The sequence below is a fragment of the Salvelinus fontinalis genome, chromosome 14, assembly GCF_029448725.1.
Source record: "Salvelinus fontinalis isolate EN_2023a chromosome 14, ASM2944872v1, whole genome shotgun sequence".
NCBI lineage: Eukaryota > Metazoa > Chordata > Actinopteri > Salmoniformes > Salmonidae > Salvelinus > Salvelinus fontinalis.
In genome coordinates, this window is record NC_074678.1 from 48,240,632 (window position 1) to 48,261,173 (window position 20,542).

Genomic DNA, 20,542 nt, shown 5'->3' on the forward strand with positions numbered 1-20,542 from the left:
GGAATTGAAAATCTATGTTACATGTGACCAATATTAGGGTGAGTAATGCAAAGAGAGAATTCAGAATATTGTGACCCCCTGGGATAAACCTGAGTTCCTGGTTATGTTACTTCTCTGTAGGAAATTCTTACCTGTGACAGTCAGATTGGCGCTGCTCTGCATATCTCCAGTATCACAGGAGTATATCCCAGAGTCATCTGGGTCCACATTGTGGATGAGAATCAGGTTGAGCTTGCCCTCCTTACGGTTCTCATACTTGTCTCCCGTCAGTAAGGGCTTGTTGTTGCGTCTCCATGTGACAGGGGTAGTGAGGTCAGAGGTTGTACAGGATAAGGTGGCAGTCTCTCCTTCCATGATGACGGTGTCCCGGGGCTTCTCCTCAATGAGTACTTTAACTAGTCACAGAGGAAAGTCAACTCTCAAAATGTGTACAGTACACATATATTAGTGTTTATACTTTATACATCTTGGAGTTTTGATGCACTGAATATGACTGTGACGAGGTGTGAGTCCTCTACATGCAGCAGGTGTGTGCTATTACACAACCAATCACACACATACCTTTCACAGACACAGAGGCGGTGGTCTCCACACACCCTGCCAGGCATGTGTAGCTGCCACTGTCATCGGGCTTCAGCTCCAGGATGTGTAGCTGAAACATACAGCCGTCCTGCTTCATCTGGTACTTCCTGTTGGGCCTGAGAGGCAGCCGGCCCTTCCTCCACTGGACTGGGACTCCGGGCTTAGACAGTTCACAGGACAGAAAGGCCGTTTCCCCTTCCTCAGCCTCCACAGCCTGCAGCTCCTCCTCAAAGTATGGAGGCAGCTCTGGAGAGATAATACGGAATTCCAAATCTATGTTCCATTTGATCAATGTTAGGGTGAGTAATAGAAAGACAGTAATACAATTCAGAATATTTTATTGTAATGTTGTAATTATGTGGATAAATTTGTCAGTGAATTCTGAAAATCTTTTCAAGGATGGTTCCATAATGTTGTGTTTTTAGGGAGTGGTATTGGTTCTTGTAGAATACCTTTCATTTTATTCCCTATTATAGTATTCTTAACAATTACGTTGTTTAATGTTCTTTGCTCACCTTTGAAATTAGACACTTAAAACGATTCTGGGGATAAGCATACGCATCTTCAATATGTACCCATTCTTCCTCTTTAGTGGATTTAACTATATGTAGCAAGTAAAAGTATTGGGTAGCGAGTTGATACAATTCCAAGTCTGAAAGGTTAAAACCACCCTCATACTTATGTACAGTAAATGTAAAACGTTCCTTTTTATTCTATGAATGTCTTCTGTGGGGTAATTGGTATTACTGAAAATAGATACAAAAACTTTGGAAGCAATGCCATTCTAAAGAGGGTTATTCTACCTGTAAGATTTATGGGAAGATTATTCCATTTAATTAGATCTACTTTCATATTATTGAGTAATGGAATAAAATTATCTTTATATATTTGTTGTTTGTTGTGACTTATTAAGCATCCTAAGTATATAATATTTTTTTGTGGTCCACCTAAAGGATTGCTGTAGATTGTGAGTTATTCTTTTTCTTATCACCATTATTTCATTTCTTCCACGTTAGTTTTATATCCTTAGAATTTGAAGTATTCTGAAAATAATTTTGGCAAAGGGGCCATTAAGTTTTCAATATTGGTCAGGTATATCAGGAGATCATCTGCAAATAAGTTTAGTTTATATTAATGTTTACCAATGTTACATTTGGGTCCTGTCTAATTATTTCTGCAAGCGGTTCAATTGCCAGTACAAACAGGAAGGGGGAGATGGAACATCCCTGTCTTGTGCCCCTTACTTTTGAACATTTATACAATATTTTCATAAAATGTATTATTTCAGCTGGAATGCTGAAAGCTTTCAAAGTGTTTAATAGAAAAGGTAATTCAAAACACAGCTGATTAAAATAATCTAAGCTTGATGATGAGTTGGTTATTTGAATAGTGCTAGGGCAAAAAAACTAAATGCACCCAAGAGGGGCACCAGGACCAAGTTTGGGAAACCCTGTCCTAATGTACGCCTTAAAAGGAATCGCAAATTATATCGGGGATCGGCTTTTCCCTGTCCTCTGTCTACATTTGTAATGGTAAAGGTTTTAGTCTTTTGTTTACGTATTTAACACATTTCGTGTCTATAAGATGTGCGCTGTTCATTCCCCAATTCTGTCGCTAAGTGCATTTTCTATTGGTGTAATTAAGCATTATACCGGAGAATGATCCAATATCCCTATATCATGATTTTTCTTTATCCAGTAAATTGCTGAGTGCATTTTTAGAGAAAAAAAATGGAGCCAATTCTTGAATAGCTTTTCTTACTTGAGAAAAAAAGGAATTGTCTTTTGTAGGTGGGAATAGTCATCTGCAGGTGTCCTGTAAATTATTTGTAGAGAACGTTTTTCAACCTCTATGGAGGCTCCCTTTTTTATTACTACGTCAGTCAATCTTATCGAATGTATGATTTAGGTCACATGCTTTAATAATAATTCCTGTCTGGATTTGATCTAATATAGTATGAATTACATCTAAAAACACCAGATTTGCCACTGGTGGGATATACTATAAAATCAATGTGTATTTTTCACCATGTAAAGTACATTTAATTCAATATTAGAAAATTGCCTTTTTGGTCCATGTGCTGGGATATAAGGGGAAATTATATATTCTTATTTACCAGGATGCCTACACCTCTGCTGTTACTACAGTAGGTGGCAGCATATGCCTCTCTAACCCAGCTCCTCTTTAGATGTTCAATTTATAATTTAAAATAAATGTAACTCTTGCAAGAATATCTGCTGAAAATCTCTTTAAGTGGTTGCGAACCAGATGCTTTTTTCCCTGTGCATATTCCATGTGATAAATTGGATATTGTTGGTCTTTACTTGTATAGAATCAAAGTTAGCCAGAACAGATAAGGTTATCATTGAAGAACCAAATAACACATTTTAGCAGAAATGCAAAAAAGTATTTAGTCAGCCACCAATTGTGCAAGTTCTCCCACTTAAAAAGATGAGAGAGGCCTGTAATTTTCATCATAGGTACACTTCAACTATGACAGACAAAATGAGAAAAAAAAATCCAGAAAATCACATTGTAGGATTTTTAATGAATTTAATTGCAAATTATGGTGGAAAATAAGTATTTGGTCAATAACAAAAGTTTAATCTCAATACTTTGTTATATACCCTTTGTTGGCAATGACAGAGGTCAAACGTTTTCTGTAAGTCTTCACAAGGTTTTCACACACTGTTGCTGGTATTTTGGCCTATTCCCCCACGCAGATCTCCTCTAGAGCAGTGATGTTTTGGGGCTGTTGCTGGGCAACACGGACTTTCAACTCCCTCCAAAGATTTTCTATGGGGTTGAGATCTGGAGACTGGCTAGGCCAATCCAGGACCTTGAAATGCTTCTTACGAAGCCACTCCTTCGTTGCCCGGGCGGTGTGTTTGGGATCATTGTCATGCTGAAAGACCCAGCCACGTTTCATCTTCAATGCCCTTGCTGATGGAAGGAGGTTTTCACTCAAAATCTCACGATACATGGCCCCATTCATTCTGTCCTTTACACGGATCAGTCGTCCTGGTCCCTTTGCAGTAAAACAGCCCCAAAGCATGATGTTTCCACCCCCATGCTTCACAGTAGGTATGGTGTTCTTTGGATGCAACTCAGCATTCTTTGTCCTCCAAACACGACGAGTTGAGTTTTTACCAAAAAGTTCTATTTTGGTTTCATCTGACCATATGACATTCTCCCAATCTTCTTCTGGATCATCCAAATGCTCTCTAGCAAACTTCAGACGGACCTGGACATGTACTGGCTTAAGCAGGGGGACACGTCTGGCACTGCAGGATTTGAGTCCCTGGCGGCGTAGTGTGTTACTGATGGGAGGCTTTGTTACTTTGGTCCCAGCTCTCTGCAGGTCATTCACTAGGTCCCCCCGTGTGGTTCTGGGATTTTTGCTCACCGTTCTTGTGATCATTTTGACCCCACGGGGTGAGATCTTGCGTGGAGCCCCAGATCGAGGGAGATTATCAGTGGTCTTGTATGTCTTCCATTTCCTAATAATTGCTCCCACAGTTGATTTCTTAAAACCAAGCTGCTTACCTATTGCAGATTCAGTCTTCCCAGCCTGGTGCAGGTCTACAATTTTGTTTCTGGTGTCCTTTGACAGCTCTTTGGTCTTGGCCATAGTGGAGTTTGGAGTGTGACTGTTTGAGGTTGTGGACAGGTGTCTTTTATACTGATAACAAGTTCAAACAGGTGCCATTAATACAGGTAACGAGTGGAGGACAGAGGAGCCTCTTAAAGAAGAAGTTACAGGTCTGTGAGAGCCAGAAATCTTGCTTGTTTGTAGGTGACCAAATACTTATTTTCCACCATAATTTGCAAATAAATTCATAAAAAATCCTACAATGTGATTTTCTGGATTTTGTTTTCTCATTTTATCTGTCATAGTTGAAGTGTACCTATGATGAACATTACAGGCCTCTCTCATATTTTAAAGTGGGAGAACTTGCACAATTGGTGGCTGACTAAATACTATTTTGCCCCACTGTATGAAGGCGGCGGGCATTCCATAGAAGGGGAGGATCATAGTATAAATACATAGTTATTTTATACGTTACATACAGTACCAGTCAAAAGTTTGGACACACCTACTCATTCAAGGGTTTTTCTTTATTTTTACTATTTTCTACATTGTAGAATAATAGTGAAGACATCAAAACTATGAAATAACACATATGGAATCATGTAGTAACCAAAAAAGTGTTAAACAATACAAAATACCGTTCAAAAGTTTGGGGTCACATAGAAGTGTCCTTGTTTTGAAAGAAAAACACCTTTTTAATGCATTAAAATAACATCAAACTGATCAGAAATACAGTGTGGACATTGTTAATGTTCTAAATGACTATTGTAGCTGGAAACAGCAGATTTTTTAAATGGAATATCTACATAGGCGTACAGAGGCCCATTATCAGCAACCATCTCTCCTGTGTTCCAATGGCATGTTGTGTTAGCTAATCCAAGTTTATCATTTTAAAAGGCTAATTGATCATTAGAAAACTATTTTGCAATTAGAGTGTCTAGTTTGAGAAACAGACACCTCACAAGTCCTCAACTGGCAGCTTCAATACCTGCAAAACACCAGTCTCAACGTCAACAGTGAAGATGGGGCTCCGGGAGGCTGGCCTTCTAGGCAGAGTTGCAAAGAAAAAGCAATATCTCAGACTGGCCAACAAATCGAAAAGATTAATATTGGCAAAATAACACAGACACTGGACAGGGGAACTCTGCCTAGAAGGCCAGCATCCCGGAGTCGCCACTTCACTGTTGACATTGAGACTGGTGTTTTGTGGGTACTATGTAATGAAGCTGCCAGTTGAGGACTTGTGAGGCGTCTGTTTCTAAAACTAGATACTCTAATGTACTTGTCCTCTTGCTCAGTTGTGCACCGGGGCCTCCCACTACTCTTTCTATTCTGGTTAAAGCCAGTTTGCGCTGTTCTGTGAAGGGAGTAGTGCACAGTGTTGTACGAGATCTTCAGTTTCTTGGCAATTTCTCACATGGAATAGTGGAATAGAATCACATTTTTCAGAACAAGAATAGACTGATGAGTTTCAGAAGAGAGGTATTTGTTTCTTGCCATTTGAGCCTGTAATGGAACCCATAAACGCTGATGCTCCAGATACTCAACTAGTCTAAAGAAGGCCAGTGTCATTGCTTCTTTAATCAGCACAACCGTTTTCAGCTGTGCTAACATAATTGCAAAAGGGTTTTCTAATGATCAATTAGCCTTTTAAAATGCCAAACAAGCTAACACAACGTGCCATTGGAACACAGGAGTGATGGTTGCTCATAATGGGCCTCTGTACGCCTATGTAGATGTTCCGTAAAAAATCTGCCGTTTCCAGCTACAATAGTCATATACAACATTAACAATGTCTACACTGTATTTCTGATCAAATTGATGTTATTTTAATGGACAAAAATGTTTGCTTTTCTTTCTATAACAAGGACATTTCTAAGTGACCCCAAATTTTTGAACGGTTGCGTATATTTTAGATTCTTCAAAGTAGCCACCCTTTGCCTTGATGACAGCTTTGCACACTCTTGGCATTCTCTCAACCAGCTTCATGAGGTAGTCACCTGGAATGCATTTCAATTAACAGGTGTGCTTTGTTAAAAGTTAATTTGTGGAATTTATTTCCATCTTAATGCGTTTGAGCCAATCAGTTGTGATGTGACAAAGTAGGGGTGGTATACAGAATACAGCCCTATTTGGTAAAAGACCAAGTCTATATTATGACAAGAACAGCTCAAATAAGAAAAGAGAAATGACCATCCATCATTATTTTAAGACATGAAGGTCAGTCAATCCGGAAAATGTAAATTACTTTGAAAGTTACTTCAAGTGCAGTCGCAAAAACCATCAAGTGCTATGATGAAACTGGCTCTCATGAGGACTGCCACAGGAAAGGAAGACCCAGTATAACTCTGACTTGTGTGATTTGTTTGTCTCTTCTCATTTGATAATAAAGGAATTAACCACGACATTTGGCGACGGTGATGTGGATGTGATTCTTCACTTGGTGACCGCTCCTGACGACCTGGGTAAATCATGATACAAGGGATCCCTCAAACTTGCAATCTCAGGGAGACCACACTTCGGGAACGGAGCAGATGGACCCGCCTAAGATCTGAGAGGAAGCGAGCCGAGTGGATACCACATCCCGAACATATTGTTTTTTTTAAAGAAAGGAGCGAACCACACAAAGTCAAGTTTTTAAGAAAAGCCTCTGTTACGTGGGCTCTGAGTGTGGTCCTGTATGAGGGGACACCGTAGAGACGTAAACAGGGCCGAGTCAGTGGAGGAGGATCGGAGAGTTAGTAGACTCAAAGACACCTATCATTGGTCGTTTGCGGGCGACTTAGAGCCGTCCTGATACTGAATTGATCACAGTGGAGATTGGTGCGGTCTGTAGGGGCGAGGGGATATGTAGGAGTGTATTGAGTGATATGTAGAAGTGTATCGAGTGATATGAAGGAGTGTATTGAGTGATATGTAGAAGTGTATCGAGTGATATGAAGGAGTGTATTGAGTGATATGTAGAAGTGTATCGAGTGATATGTAGAAGTGTATCGAGTGATATGTAGGAGTGTATTGAGTGATATGTAGAAGTGTATCGAGTGATATGTAGAAGTGTATCGAGTGATATGTAGAAGTGTATCGAGTGATATGTAGGAGGGTATTGAGTGATATGAAGGAGTGTATCGAGTGATATGTAGGAGTGTATTGAGTGATATGTAGAAGTGTATCGAGTGATATGAAGGAGTGTATTGTTGTGTTGCTTGTTCTGTTTTGTTTCGATACAAATCTCACCAGATTGGGTCTCCTGGATTGTTGGGATTTCTCCCGATGGGTCAGAGGTCTAACTTCCTGATCCTGTGGCTCTGCGATGAAGTTGACAATGTGATGGGGAGTGTAAGCCAATTTGAAAAAAATAGTTCAACAGAATGTGTTGTTATTCACTTTGACATGTGTTTAGAGATTTATATGAAGAATAATTGGTAAAAGTCATAATTTGGCTGGATTTCCTGAACTAAGCTGTTGTTCTGATCTGTCTTCTCTCGAGGTTATCATGAAAGGTGACGTCGGATGGTGTCTTGATGCATGGCAGGGATAATTCAGCCGAGAACAGTGTGAACCTCAAAACTCCCTCTAACCGGCTGAAGAAGACCGACAAAGGCCTTCAACACGGCCCGGTCCGCACCATTTCTACTGAGAGACCTGAGTCCGAGCCTGCAACCGGTGTACAGCATCCAATGGAAGCTATCAACAGTTTTTTCTCTCATGCCTCTTCTCTCAGGAGTGTGACAGGAGTCCACGTGGAGTGAGCATGGAGAGAGATCTGTTCCAAACTTCTCTCATGTTGCTGGTATCGTTGGCAAATGGTCAAGATATAATGGGTGGTAAAGGTGGTGGCAGCTCAGGTGGGACATTATCGTGGGCCTTCAACTTTGAACCATGAAGCTATCTGAAGAAGAACCAATGAAAAGACGCCAGAAGAATCAGTGCCTGAAGGGGGGGGGGGGGGGGGGGGGGGGTTGGTCACCTGTGTCCATAATTGATTTAGGCTTGTCTAAAAATATATATATTTTTTGGTCATCTACACACTGCAAAATGTACAGTAATTTAGATTAAGAATGCATTAAGATGATGATCTGTAATTAAAATCGTGATAATAAACGTAATACTAGAATTATAGGATAATTATACTGTATTTTAATATACATGTACATTCTGCCAATGTTGTTGTGTGTTATGTTGAGGGTTTTAACGTTGAGTGTTAGGACCAATGTGAATCCCTGAGCATTGTCATTCTAAATTTGGGTTGGATAATTAATTGGGTTTTGATTACGATTTGGAAACTGAATGATTTTTAAAAACGGACTGATTGATTTGAGTTTAGTATGTTAATAACCATATGAGTGACGCAATTCATGTATTACGGATTGATGGTTTTGATTGTTGTTGTGTACTAAAGATGTCGACACTATTCTCAGCACGCCCTGGTGAATGGAGAGGGTGAACTCTGATCCTGAGAGTGAAAATGATCCTAATCTATTTGATCTATAGGAGTAGCCTTCTAAATAGTGGGATCGTGATGCTTGTCCTGGGTTACGTTCATTACGCACCAACGCAATAAACCCGGATTCACTACTTTGATTTGTCCAACCAGATATGCTAATTTTAGTTTCTGGGATGCTGACCTAGGGGAGTAGGCTTAGTATCAACACGATGATTTGTTTCGTACTGATGAAAAATGTACTTCGATTTAAACTGCAGATCATTTGTTAACGATATTTTCATGTTTACATCATTCCCAAATTAAGGATCATTTTATGTTAAGGTTAAAGGCTCAATGAACCGACGTATGGTCATTTACAATGGTAGTGTATTATTGCAAGGACGTTTTCTTCCTGTATGTTTGAGTCAAAAGTTGTTTGATTCCTTATTTTTTGTTCTACATGTGAAGTAATTTGAACAAAAATCTTGTTATTTTCTTTTAAGTCGATAGAATTCTCAAAATGGGGGAGCGAAATTACAATATTATGTTACAATACTGTTATTGCATCAAACGGTTGGTTTATGCAACAGAATAGTGGGTTCTTAGAAGTATTATGTGTCTGTGTGAACTGAGCGGGCCTCTGGGGCTTTAATGCCGACAGTGGATTTACGACGCCTTTGCTGATCAAGGCCTAAAGACAGCATTTCATAGCATGAGTTGATGTTTGTGTGCCGGGAGTTACCAGGGTGAAGATGGCTCGGCTATGGATAATGATGAGGGGAAGCTTGTTTTGGGGGCCAGACCCTGGTTTCCACACAATGAGAACAGTCTTTACAGCAGAAACCATCTGCTGTGAATTATTAATTTCTTTCATACGGATCCCAACCTTGTGACCCATTCCACACATTTGCTGTTTGTCATGTAGACTAAGGGGGTGTATCTTTGCTATAAAATACCTTTGTATACTTGGTCTCGGGGCTCTCGATGACTCATCTAAGGGTGGTTTGTTGACCAGCCATAGTAATTGAAGAGCACTCACATCATTCACTTGTGTGGGTGTCGTGTGACATGTGTTCCTTATTAATAAGTGAAAAAAGTATTTAGTTTAAGTATAACTCTGACTTGTGTGATATGTTTGTATCTCCTCATTTGATAATAAAGGAATTCACCACGACACCTCTCTTACAAATCTATGTTCCACTTGACCAATGTTAGGGTGAGTAACACACAGAAAGAATTCTGAATACTGTAAAAAGCTGAAATAAGTCCCTGGTTATGTTACTTCTCTGATGGGAAATTCTTACCTGTGACAGTCAGATTGGCGCTGCTCTGCATGTCTCCAGTATCACAGGAGTATATCCCAGAGTCATCTGGGTCCACATTGTGGATGAGAAGCAGGTTGAGCTTGCCCTCCTTACGGTTCTCATACTTGTCTCTGTTCAGTAGGGGCATGTTGTTGCGTCTCCATGTGACAGGGGTAGTGAGGTCAGAGGTCGTACAGGATAAGGTCGCCGTCTCCCCCTCCATGATGACGGTGTCCCGGGGGTTCTTCTCAATGAGTACTTTAACTGGACACAGAGGAAAGTCAACTCTCAAAATGTGTACAGTACACATATAATTGTGTTTATACTTAATACTTCTTGGAGTTTTGTTGCACTGAATATGGCCGTGATGAGCTGTTCTACAGCTGCACCATCAAGAGCATCCTGACTGGTTGCATCACTGCCTGCTACGGCAACTGCTCGGCCTCTGACCACAAGGCACTACAGAGGGTAGTGCGAACGGCCCAGTACATCACTGGGGCCAAGCTTCCTGCCATCCAGGACGTCTATACCAGGCGGTGTCAGAAGAAGGCCCTAAAAATTGTCAAAGACTCCAGCCACCCTACTCATAGACTGTTCTCTCTGCTATCGCACGGCAAGCGTCACCGGAGCGCCAAGTCTAGGTCTAAGAGGCTTCTTAACAGCTTCTACCCCCAAATCATAAGACTCCTGAACATCTAGTCAAATGGCTACCCAGACTATTTGCAGTGTCCCCCCCCCCCTTTCACCCCTACCACTGCTACTCTCTGTTGTCATCTATGCATTGTCACTTTAATAACTCTACCTACATGTACATACTACCTCAAATAACCACTGCCCCCACACATTGACTCGGTACCCCCCTGTATATAGTCTCGCTATTGTTATTTCACTGCTGCTCTTTAATTACTTGTTACTTTTATCTCTTGTTCCTATCTGTATTTCTTTTAACTGCATTGTTGGTTAGGGGCTCGTAAGTGAGCATTTCACTGTAAGGTCTACACTTGTTGTATTCGGCGCATGTGACTAATACAATTTGATTTGATTTGATGGGGTGTGAATCCTCTACATGCAGCAGGCGTGTGCTATTACACAACCAATCACACACATACCTTTCACAGACACAGTGGCGGTGGTCTCCACACAACCTGCCTGGCACGAGTAGCTGCCACTGTCCTCGGACTTCAGCTCCAGGATGTGTAGCTGAAACACACAGCCGTCCTGCTTCATCTGGTACTTCCTGTTGGGCCTGAGAGGCAGCCGGCCCTTCCTCCACTGGACTGGGACTCCAGGCTTAGACAGTTCACAGGACAGGAAGGCCGTGCCTCCTTCCTCAGCCTCCACAGCCTGCAGCTCTTCTTCAAAGCATGGAGGCAGCTCTGGGTAGTTGGAAGACAATAAGGGAATTCCAAATCCATGTTCCATTTGACCAATGTTAGGGTGAGTAATAGAAAGAGATAACAACAATATTCTGAATTACGCCCTGACCTTAGAGATCCTTTTTATGTCTCTATTTGGTTTGGTCAGGGTGTGATTTATTGTGGGTATTCTATGTTCTTTCGTTCTATTATTTGTATTTCTAAGACTTGCACTTCTTCGGCGGGGTAATTAGTATTACCGAAAATAAATGCAAAACCTTTGGGAGTCATGCAATTCTAAAGAAATTATATCTACCTGTAAGGTTTATGGGAAGATTTTTCCATTGAATTAGATCAGATTTCATGTTGTTGAGTAATGGAATAAAGTTAAAGGCCATTCAAGCTGGTCGAAAGCCTTTTTGGCATCAACAGCCATTATTGATAAATCTATATCCAGGTTGTTTTGAGCGTGGTGTTAAAATGAAACAAGTTCTTGTATTTGTTGGTAAATGTGTATTTTTTATAAACCCTGTTTGATTGATAATAAACCCTGTTTGATTGATATGTATCAAGTCTGGTAAGACCTTTGCCATTCTATTGCTTATAAGCTTTTTAAAATTATTTTATTGTCACAATTTATTAAACCAGAAATAATAATAATGATTCGACATACATTCCTAATCTGTTCAGAACTCTTATTCATTTTACAAGTCACAGAAAAAGTAATACAATTACATTGTATTATTATTAAGTCCTTCCTTCGGTCTCCCAAACACACCCCCCCCCCCCCCCCCCCCCCCAGTTCTCCTCCATTTACTCCACCCAAGCCAACCTTGTCCCACCCTCCCATTGATGCCCTCTCTTACAAATCTATGTTCCATTTGACCAGTGTTAGGATGAGTAATACACAGAAAGAATTCTGAATATTGTGACCCTCTGAGATAAACATAAGATCCTGGTTATGTTGCTTCTCTGTAGATGATCCTTACCTGTGACAGTCAGATTGGCACTGCTCTGCATGCCTCCGGTGTCACAGGAGTATATCCCAGAGTCATCTGGGTCCACATTGTGGATGAGAAGCAGGTTGAGCTTGCCCTCCTTACGGTTCTCATACTTGTCTCCGTTCACTAGGGGCATGTTGTTGCGTCTCCATGTGACAGGGGTAGTGAGGTCAGAGGTCGTACAGGATAAGGTCGCTGTCTCCCCTTCCATGATGACGGTGTCCCGGGGCTTCTTCTCAATGAGTACTTTAACTGGACAGAGGAAAGTCAACTCTCAAAATGGGTACAGTACATATATATTAGTCTTTATACTGTATACTTCTTGGAGTTTTGATGCACTGAATATGACTGTGATGTGGTGTGATTCCTCTACACGCAGCAGGCGTGTGCTATTACACAACCAATCACACACATACCTTTCACAGACACAGTGGCGGTGGTCTCCACACAACCTGCCTGGCACGAGTAGCTGCCACTGTCCTCGGACTTCAGCTCCAGGATGTGTAGCTGAAACACACAGCCGTCCTGCTTCATCTGGTACTTCCTGTTGGGATTGAGAGGCAGCCGGCCCTTCCTCCACTGGACTGGGACTCCAGGCTTAGACAGTTCACAGGACAGGAAGGCCGTGCCTCCTTCCTCAGCCTCCACAGCCTGCAGCTCTTCTTCAAAGCATGGAGGCAGCTCTGGGTAGTTGGAAGACAATAAGGGAATTCCAAATCCATGTTCCATTTGACCAATGTTAGGGTGAGTAATAGAAAGAGATAATTCAGAATATTGTACTGTAATATTGTAAGATGTAGATCAATTTATCAGTGAATTCTGAAAAGCTATCCAAAGGATTGTTCCATAAGGTTGTGTTTATAGCGAGTGATATTGGTTCTTGCAAAATACATGACATTTTCTTCAATATTTTTATAGTGTTATTAAATAGAAAGTGATTTATGTTCTTAGCTTTATCCTTTGAAAATAGACATGTGAAAAGATTCTGGGGATGAGCATGCACATCTTCAATATGTACCCATTGTTCCTCTTTAGAGCATTTAACTATATGTAGCAAGTAAAAGTCTTGGGTAGTGAGTTGTGACCATTCCAAGTCTGGAAGATTAAAACCAGCCTCAGACTTAGGAAGACGTAATACTTTCCTTTTTATTCTATGGTTTTTCTGACAAGTATACTTTTTTTAAAAACGTTTTCGGCGAGGTAATTGGTATTACCGAAAATAAATGCAAAAACTTTGGGAGTCATGCCATTCTAAAGAAATGAAATCTACCTGGAAGGTTAATGGGAAGATTATTCCATTTAAATAGATCAGATTTCATATTGTTGAGCAATGGAATAAAGTTATCTTCATATATTTGTTGTTTCCTGTCACTTGTTAAGCATCCTAAGTATTTAATATGTTTTGTTATCCACTTAAAGGACTGCTGTGCATCATGAGGTATTATTATTTTTCCATTATTTTGTTCCATTCCAAGATAATTTTATATCCTGAGATTTTAGTGTATTCAGAAAATATTTTTAGCAAAGGGGGCATTGAGCTTTCAATATTGGTCAGGTATATCAGGAGATCACCTGCAAATATATTTATTTATAGTCATGTTTATTAATTCCGATACCTGTTACAATTGGGACCTGTCTAATTCTTAGTATTACCAAGTTCTTCCTTCTCTGTCTCCCAAACCAAATACATCCCTCTCCACAACCCCCTCCCAGTTCTCCTCCATTTACTCCACCCAAGCCAAGCCTGTTCCACCCTCCCATTGCTGCCTTCTCTTACAAATCTATGTTCCATTTGACCAATGTTAGGGTGAGTAATACACAGAAAGAATTCTGAATATTGTGACCCTCTGAGATAAACATAAGATCCTGGTTATGTTGCTTCTCTGTAGATGATGGGGAATCCTTACCTGTGACAGTCAGATTGGCGCTGCTCTGCATGTCTCCAGTATCACAGGAGTATATCCCAGAGTCATCTGGGTCCACATTGTGGATGAGAAGCAGGTTGAGCTTGCCCTCCTTACGGTTCTCATACTTGTCTCCGTTCAGTAGGGGCATGTTGTTGCGTCTCCATGTGACAGGGGTAGTGAGGTCAGAGGTCGTACAGGATAAGGTCGCCGTCTCCCCTTCCATGATGACGGTGTCAAGGAGCTTCTTCTCAATGAGTACTTTAACTGGACACAGAGGAAAGTCAACTCTCAAAATGTGTACAGTGCATATACACTGCTCAAAAAAATAAAGGGAACACTTAAACAACACAATGTAACTCCAAGTCAATCACACTTCTGTGAAATCAAACTGTCCACTTAGGAAGCAACACTGATTGACAATAAATTTAACATGGTGTTGTGCAAATGGAATAGACAAAAGGTGTAAATTATAGGCAATTAGTAAGACACCCCCAAAAAAGGAATGGTTCTGCAGGTGGTGACCACACACCACTTCCTATGCTTCCTGGCTGATGTTTTGGTCACTTTTGAATGCTGGCAGTGCTTTCACTCTAGTGGTAGCATGAGACGGAGTCTACAACCTACACAAGTGGCTCATATAGTGCAGTTCATCCAGGATGGCACATCAATGCGAGCTGTGGCAAAAAGGTTTGCTGTGTCTGTCAGCGTAGTGTCCAGAGCATGGAGGCGCTACCAGGAGACAGGCCAGTACATCAGGAGACGTGGAGGAGGCCGTAGGAGGGCAACAACCCAGCAGCAGGACCGCTACCCAGTGCCTTTGTGCAAGGAGGTGCACTGCCAGAGCCCTGCAAAATGACCTCCAGCAGGCCACAAATGTGCATGTGTCAGCATATGGTCTCACAAGGGGTCTGAGGATCTCATCTCGGTACCTAATGGCAGTCAAGCTACCTCTGGCGAGCACATGGAGGGCTGTGCGGCCCCACAAAGTAATGCCACCCCACACCATGACTGACCCACCGCCAAACCGGTCATGCTGGAGGATGTTGCAGGCAGCAGAACGTTCTCCACGGCGTCTCCAGACTCTGTCACGTCTGTCACGTGCTCATGTGCTCAGTGTGAACCTGCTTTCATCTGTGAAGAGCACAGGGCGCCAGTGGCGAATTTGCCAATCTTGGTGTTCTCTGGCAAATGCCAAACGTCCTGCACGTTGTTGGGCTGTAAGCACAACCCCCACCTGTGGACGTTGGGCACTCATACCACCCTCATGGAGTCTGTTTCTGACCATTTGAGCAGACACATGCACATTTGTGGCCTGCTGGAGGTCATTTTGCAGGGCTCTGGCAGTGCACCTCCTTGCACAAAGGCGGAGGTAGCGGTCCTGCTTCTGGGTTGTTGCCCTCCTACGGCCTCCTCCACGTCTCCTGATGTACTGGCCTGTCTCCTGGTAGCGCCTGCATGCTCTGGACACTACGCTGACAGACACAGCAAACCTTTTTGCCACAGCTCGCATTGATGTGCCATCCTGGATGAGCTGCACTACCTGAGCCACTTGTGTGGGTTGTAGACTCCGTCTCATGCTACCACTAGAGTAAAAGCACTGCCAGCATTCAAAAGTGACCAAAACATCAGCCAGGAAGCATAGGAACTGAGAAGTGGTGTGTGGTCACCACCTGCAGAACCATTCCTTTTTTGGGGGTGTCTTACTAATTGCCTATCATTTACACCTTTTCTCTAATCCATTTGCACAACAGCATGTGAAATGTATTGTCAATCAGTGTTGCTTCCTAAGTGGACAGTTTGATTTCACAGAAGTGTGATTGACTTGGAGTTACATTGTGTTGTTTAAGTGTTCCCTTTATTTTTTTGAGCAGTGTATATTTGTGTTTATACTTTATACTTCTTGGAGTTTTGTTGCACTGAATATGGCCGTGATGAGCTGTTCTACAGCTGCACCATCGAGAGCATCCTGACTGGTTGAATCACTGCCTGGTATGGCAACTGCTCGGCCTCTGACCGCAAGGCAATACAGAGGGTAGTGCGAACGGCCCAGTACATCACTGGGGCCAAGCTTCCTGCCATCCAGGACCTCTATACCAGGCGGTGTCAGAAGAAGGCCCTAAAAATTGTCAAAGACTCCCGCCACCCTACTCATAGACTGTTCTCTCTGCTACCGCATGGCAAGCGGTACTGGAGCGCCAAGTCTAGGTCCAAGACGCTCCTTAACAGCTTCTACCCCCAAGCCATAAGACTCCTAAACATCTAGTCAAATGGCAACCCAGACTATTTGCAGTGCCCCCCCCCCCCCCACCCCCTCTGTACACCACTGCTACTCTCTGTAACATCTATGCATTGTCACTTTAATAACTCTACCTACATGTACATACTACTTTAAATAACCAGTGCCCCCGCACATTGACTCTGAATCGGTACCCCCCCTGTATATAGTCTCGCTATTGTCATTTCACTGCTGCTCTTTAATTACTTGTTACTTTTATCTCTTGTTCCTATCTGTATGTCTTTTAAACTGCATTGTTGGTTAGGGGCTCGTAACTGAGCATTTCACTGTAAGGTTTACACTTGTTGTATTCGGCGCATGTGACTAATACAATTTGATTTGATTTGATGAGGTGTGATTCCTCTATATGCAGCAAGTGTGTGCTATTACACAACCAATCACACACATACCTTTCACAGACACAGAGGCGGTGGTCTCCACACAACCTGCCTGGCACGAGTAGCTGCCACTGTCCTCGGACTTCAGCTCCAGGATGTGTAGCTGAAACACACAGCCGTCCTGCTTCATCTGGTACTTCCTGTTGGGCCTGAGAGGCAGCCGGCCCTTCCTCCACTGGACTGGGACTCCAGGCTTAGACAGTTCACAGGACAGGAAGGCCGTGCCTCCTTCCTCAGCCTCCACAGCCTGAAGGTCTTCTTCAAAGCATGGAGGCAGCTCTGGGTAGTTGGAAGACAATAAGGGAATTCCAAATCTACGTTCCATTTGACCAATGTTAGGGTGAGTAATAGAAAGAGATAATTCAGAATATTGTTGTTACGCCCTGACCTTAGAGATCCTTTTTATGTCTCTATTTGGTTCGGTCAGGGTGTGATTTGGGGTGGGTATTCTATGTTCTTTCCTTCTATTATTTGTATTTCTATGTTTTGGCCGGGTAGGGTTCTCAATCAGGGACAGCTGTCTATCGTTGTCTCTGATTGAGAACCATACAAAGGTAGCCCTTTTTCCCCACCTGTCTTTGTGGGAGGTTAACTTTGTTTGTGGCACATAGCCTTAATGGCTTCTTTTGTAGTGTTTATTGTTTTGTTCGGCATCATCACCTAATAAAAAGAAAATGTACGCTTACAACGCTGCACCTTGGTCCACGTCATTCAACGGCCGTGACAATTGTATTGTAATATTGTAAGATGTGGATCAATTTGTCAATGAATTCTGAAAAGCTATCCAAAGGATTGTTCCCTAACGTTGTGTTCATAGGGAGTGATATTGGTTCCTGCAAAATACATCACATTTTCTTCAATATTTTTATAGTATTCGTAAATATGAAGTTATTTGTGCTCTTAGCTTTATCCTTTGAAAATAGACACGTGAAAAGATTCTGGGGATGAGCATGCACATATTCAATATCTACCCATTGTTCCTCTTTAGAGCATTTAACTATATGTAGCAAGTGAAAGTCTTGGAATTGTATCAACTCACCACCCAAGTCTGGAAGATTAAAACCAGCCTCAGACTTAGGAAGATGTAATACTTTCCTTTTAATTCTATGGTTTTTCTGACAAGTATACTTTTTTTAAAAACGTTTTCGGCGGGGTAATTGGTATTACCGAACATAAATGCTAAAACTTTGGGAGTCATGCCATTCTATAGAAATGAAATCTTCCTGGAAGGTTAATGGGAAGATTATTCCATTTAATTAGATCAGATTTCATATTGTTGAGTAATGGAATAAAGTTATCTTCATATATTTGTTGTTTGCTGTCACTTGTTAAGCATCCTAAGTATTTAATATGTTTTGTTATCCACTTAAAGGACTGCTGTGCATCATGAGGTATTATTATTTTTCCATTATTTTGTTCCATTCCAAGATAATTTTATATCCTGAGACTAGTGTATTCAGAAAATATTTTTAGCAAAGGGGGCATTGAGTTTTCAATATTGGTCAGGTATATCAGGAGATCACCTGCAAATATATTTATTTTATACACATGTTTACTAATAGTGATACCAGTTACATTTGGGTCCTGTCTATTTCTTAGTATTATTAAGTTCTTCCTTCTCTGTCTCCCAAACCAAATACATCCCTCTCCACAACCCCATCTCAGTTCTGCCCTATTTACTCCACCCAAGCCAAGCTTGTCCCACCCTCCCATTGATGCCCTCTCTTACTAATCTATGTTCCAACTTACCAATGTTAGGGTGAGTAATACACAGAAAAAAATCTGAATACTGTAACCCCCTGAGATAAACATAAGATCCTGGTTATGTTGCTTCTCTGTAGATGATGGGGAATCCTTACCTGTGACAGTCAGATTGGCGCTGCTCTGCATGTCTCCAGTATCACAGGAGTATATCCCAGAGTCATCTGGGTCCACATTGTGGATGAGAAGCAGGTTGAGCTTGCCCTCCTTACGGTTCTCATACTTGTCTCCGTTCAGTAGGGGCATGTTGTTGCGTCTCCATGTGACAGGAGTAGTGAGGTCAGAAGTCGTACAGGATAAGGTCGCCGTCTCCCCTTCCATGATGAGGGTGTCCCGGGGCTTCTCCTCAATGAGTACTTTAACTGGACAGAGGGAAGTCAACTCTCAAAATGGGTACAGTACACATATAATTGTGTTTATACATTATACTTCTTGGAGTTTTGATGCACTGAATATGGCCGTGATGAGCTGTTCTACAGCTGCACCATCGAGAGCATCCTGACTGGTTGCATCACTGCCTGGTATGGCAACTGCTCGGCCTACGACCGCAAGGCAATACAGAGGGTAGTGCGAACGGCCCAGTACGTCACTGGATCCAAGCTTCCTGCCATCCAGGACCTCTATACCAGGCGGTGTCAGAAGAAGGCCCTAAAAATTGTCAAAGACTCCAGCCACCCTACTCATAGACTGTTCTCTCTGCTGCCGCACGGCAAGCGGTACCGGAGCGCCAAGTCTAGGTTCAAGAGGCTTCTAAACAGCTTCTACCCCCAAGCCATAAGACTCCTGAACATCTAGTCAAATGGCTACCCAGGCACATTTACAGTGCCCCCCCCCCCCCACCCCCACCCCCTCTTTACACCACTGCTACTCTCTGTTGTCATCTATGCATAGTCACTTTAATAATTCTACCTACATGGACATACTACTTTAAATAACCGGTGCCCCCGCACATTGACTCTGAATCGGTACCACCCCTGTATATAGTCTCGCTATTGTCATTTCACTGCTGCTCTTTAATTACTTGTTACTTTTATCTCTTGTTCCTATCTGTATGTCTTTTAAACTGCATTGTTGGTTAGGGGCTCGTAAGTGAGCATTTCACTGTAAGGTTTACAGTTGTTGTATTCGACGCATGTGACTAATACAATTTGATTTGATTTGATGGGGTGTGAGTCCTCTACATGCAGCAGGCATGTGCTATTACACAACCAATCACACACATACCTTTCACAGACACAGAGGCGGTGGTCTCCACACAACCTGCCTGGCACGAGTAGCTGCCACTGTCCTCGGACTTCAGCTCCAGGATGTGTAGCTGAAACACACAGCCGTCCTGCTTCATCTGGTACTTCCTGTTGGGATTGAGAGGCAGCCGGCCCTTCCTCCACTGGACTGGGACTCCAGGCTTAGACAGTTCACAGGACAGGAAGGCCGTGCCTCCTTCCTCAGCCTCCACAGCCTGCAGCTCTTCTTCAAAGCATGGAGGCAGCTCTGGATAGTTGGAAGACAATAAGGGAATTCCAAATCCATGTTCCATTTGACCAATGTTAGGGTGAGTAATAGAAAGAGATAACAACAATATTCTGAATTTCGTGTGATTTATTGTGGGTATTCTATGTTCTTTCGTTCTATTATTTGTATTTCTAATACTTTTTTAAAGCACGTCTTTGGCGGGGTAATTGGTATTACCGAACATAAATGCAAAAACTTTGGGAGTCATGCCATTCTAAAGAAATGAAATCTACCTGGAAGGTTAATGGGAAGATTATTCCATTTAATTAGATCAGATTTCATATTGTTGAGTGATGGAATAAAGTTATCTTCATATATTTGTTGTTTGCTGTCACTTGTTAAGCATCCTAAGTATTTAATATGTTTTGTTATCCACTTAAAGGACTGCTGTGCATCATGAGGTATTATTATTTTTCCATTATTTTGTTCCAT

The 20,542-nt window shown here is 42.0% G+C and overlaps 1 protein-coding gene across 1 annotated transcript in view; it reads right to left on the minus strand.

Moving 5' to 3' along the window:
• The window catches only part of LOC129869345 (obscurin-like), a 90,766-nt gene that overhangs the window by 35,321 nt on the left and 34,903 nt on the right, over positions 1-20,542 (minus strand). The window contains exons 35-44 of the mRNA XM_055943677.1: positions 19,803-20,089; positions 18,697-18,943; positions 16,850-17,116; positions 14,165-14,428; positions 12,674-12,940; positions 12,246-12,509; positions 11,011-11,277; positions 9,902-10,165; positions 562-828; positions 132-395 (exon numbers count right to left, since the gene is read on the minus strand). Of these exons, the coding sequence (XP_055799652.1) occupies positions 132-395; positions 562-828; positions 9,902-10,165; positions 11,011-11,277; positions 12,246-12,509; positions 12,674-12,940; positions 14,165-14,428; positions 16,850-17,116; positions 18,697-18,943; positions 19,803-20,089 (2,658 nt within the window). The remainder of the gene's footprint in view (positions 1-131; positions 396-561; positions 829-9,901; positions 10,166-11,010; positions 11,278-12,245; positions 12,510-12,673; positions 12,941-14,164; positions 14,429-16,849; positions 17,117-18,696; positions 18,944-19,802; positions 20,090-20,542) is intronic.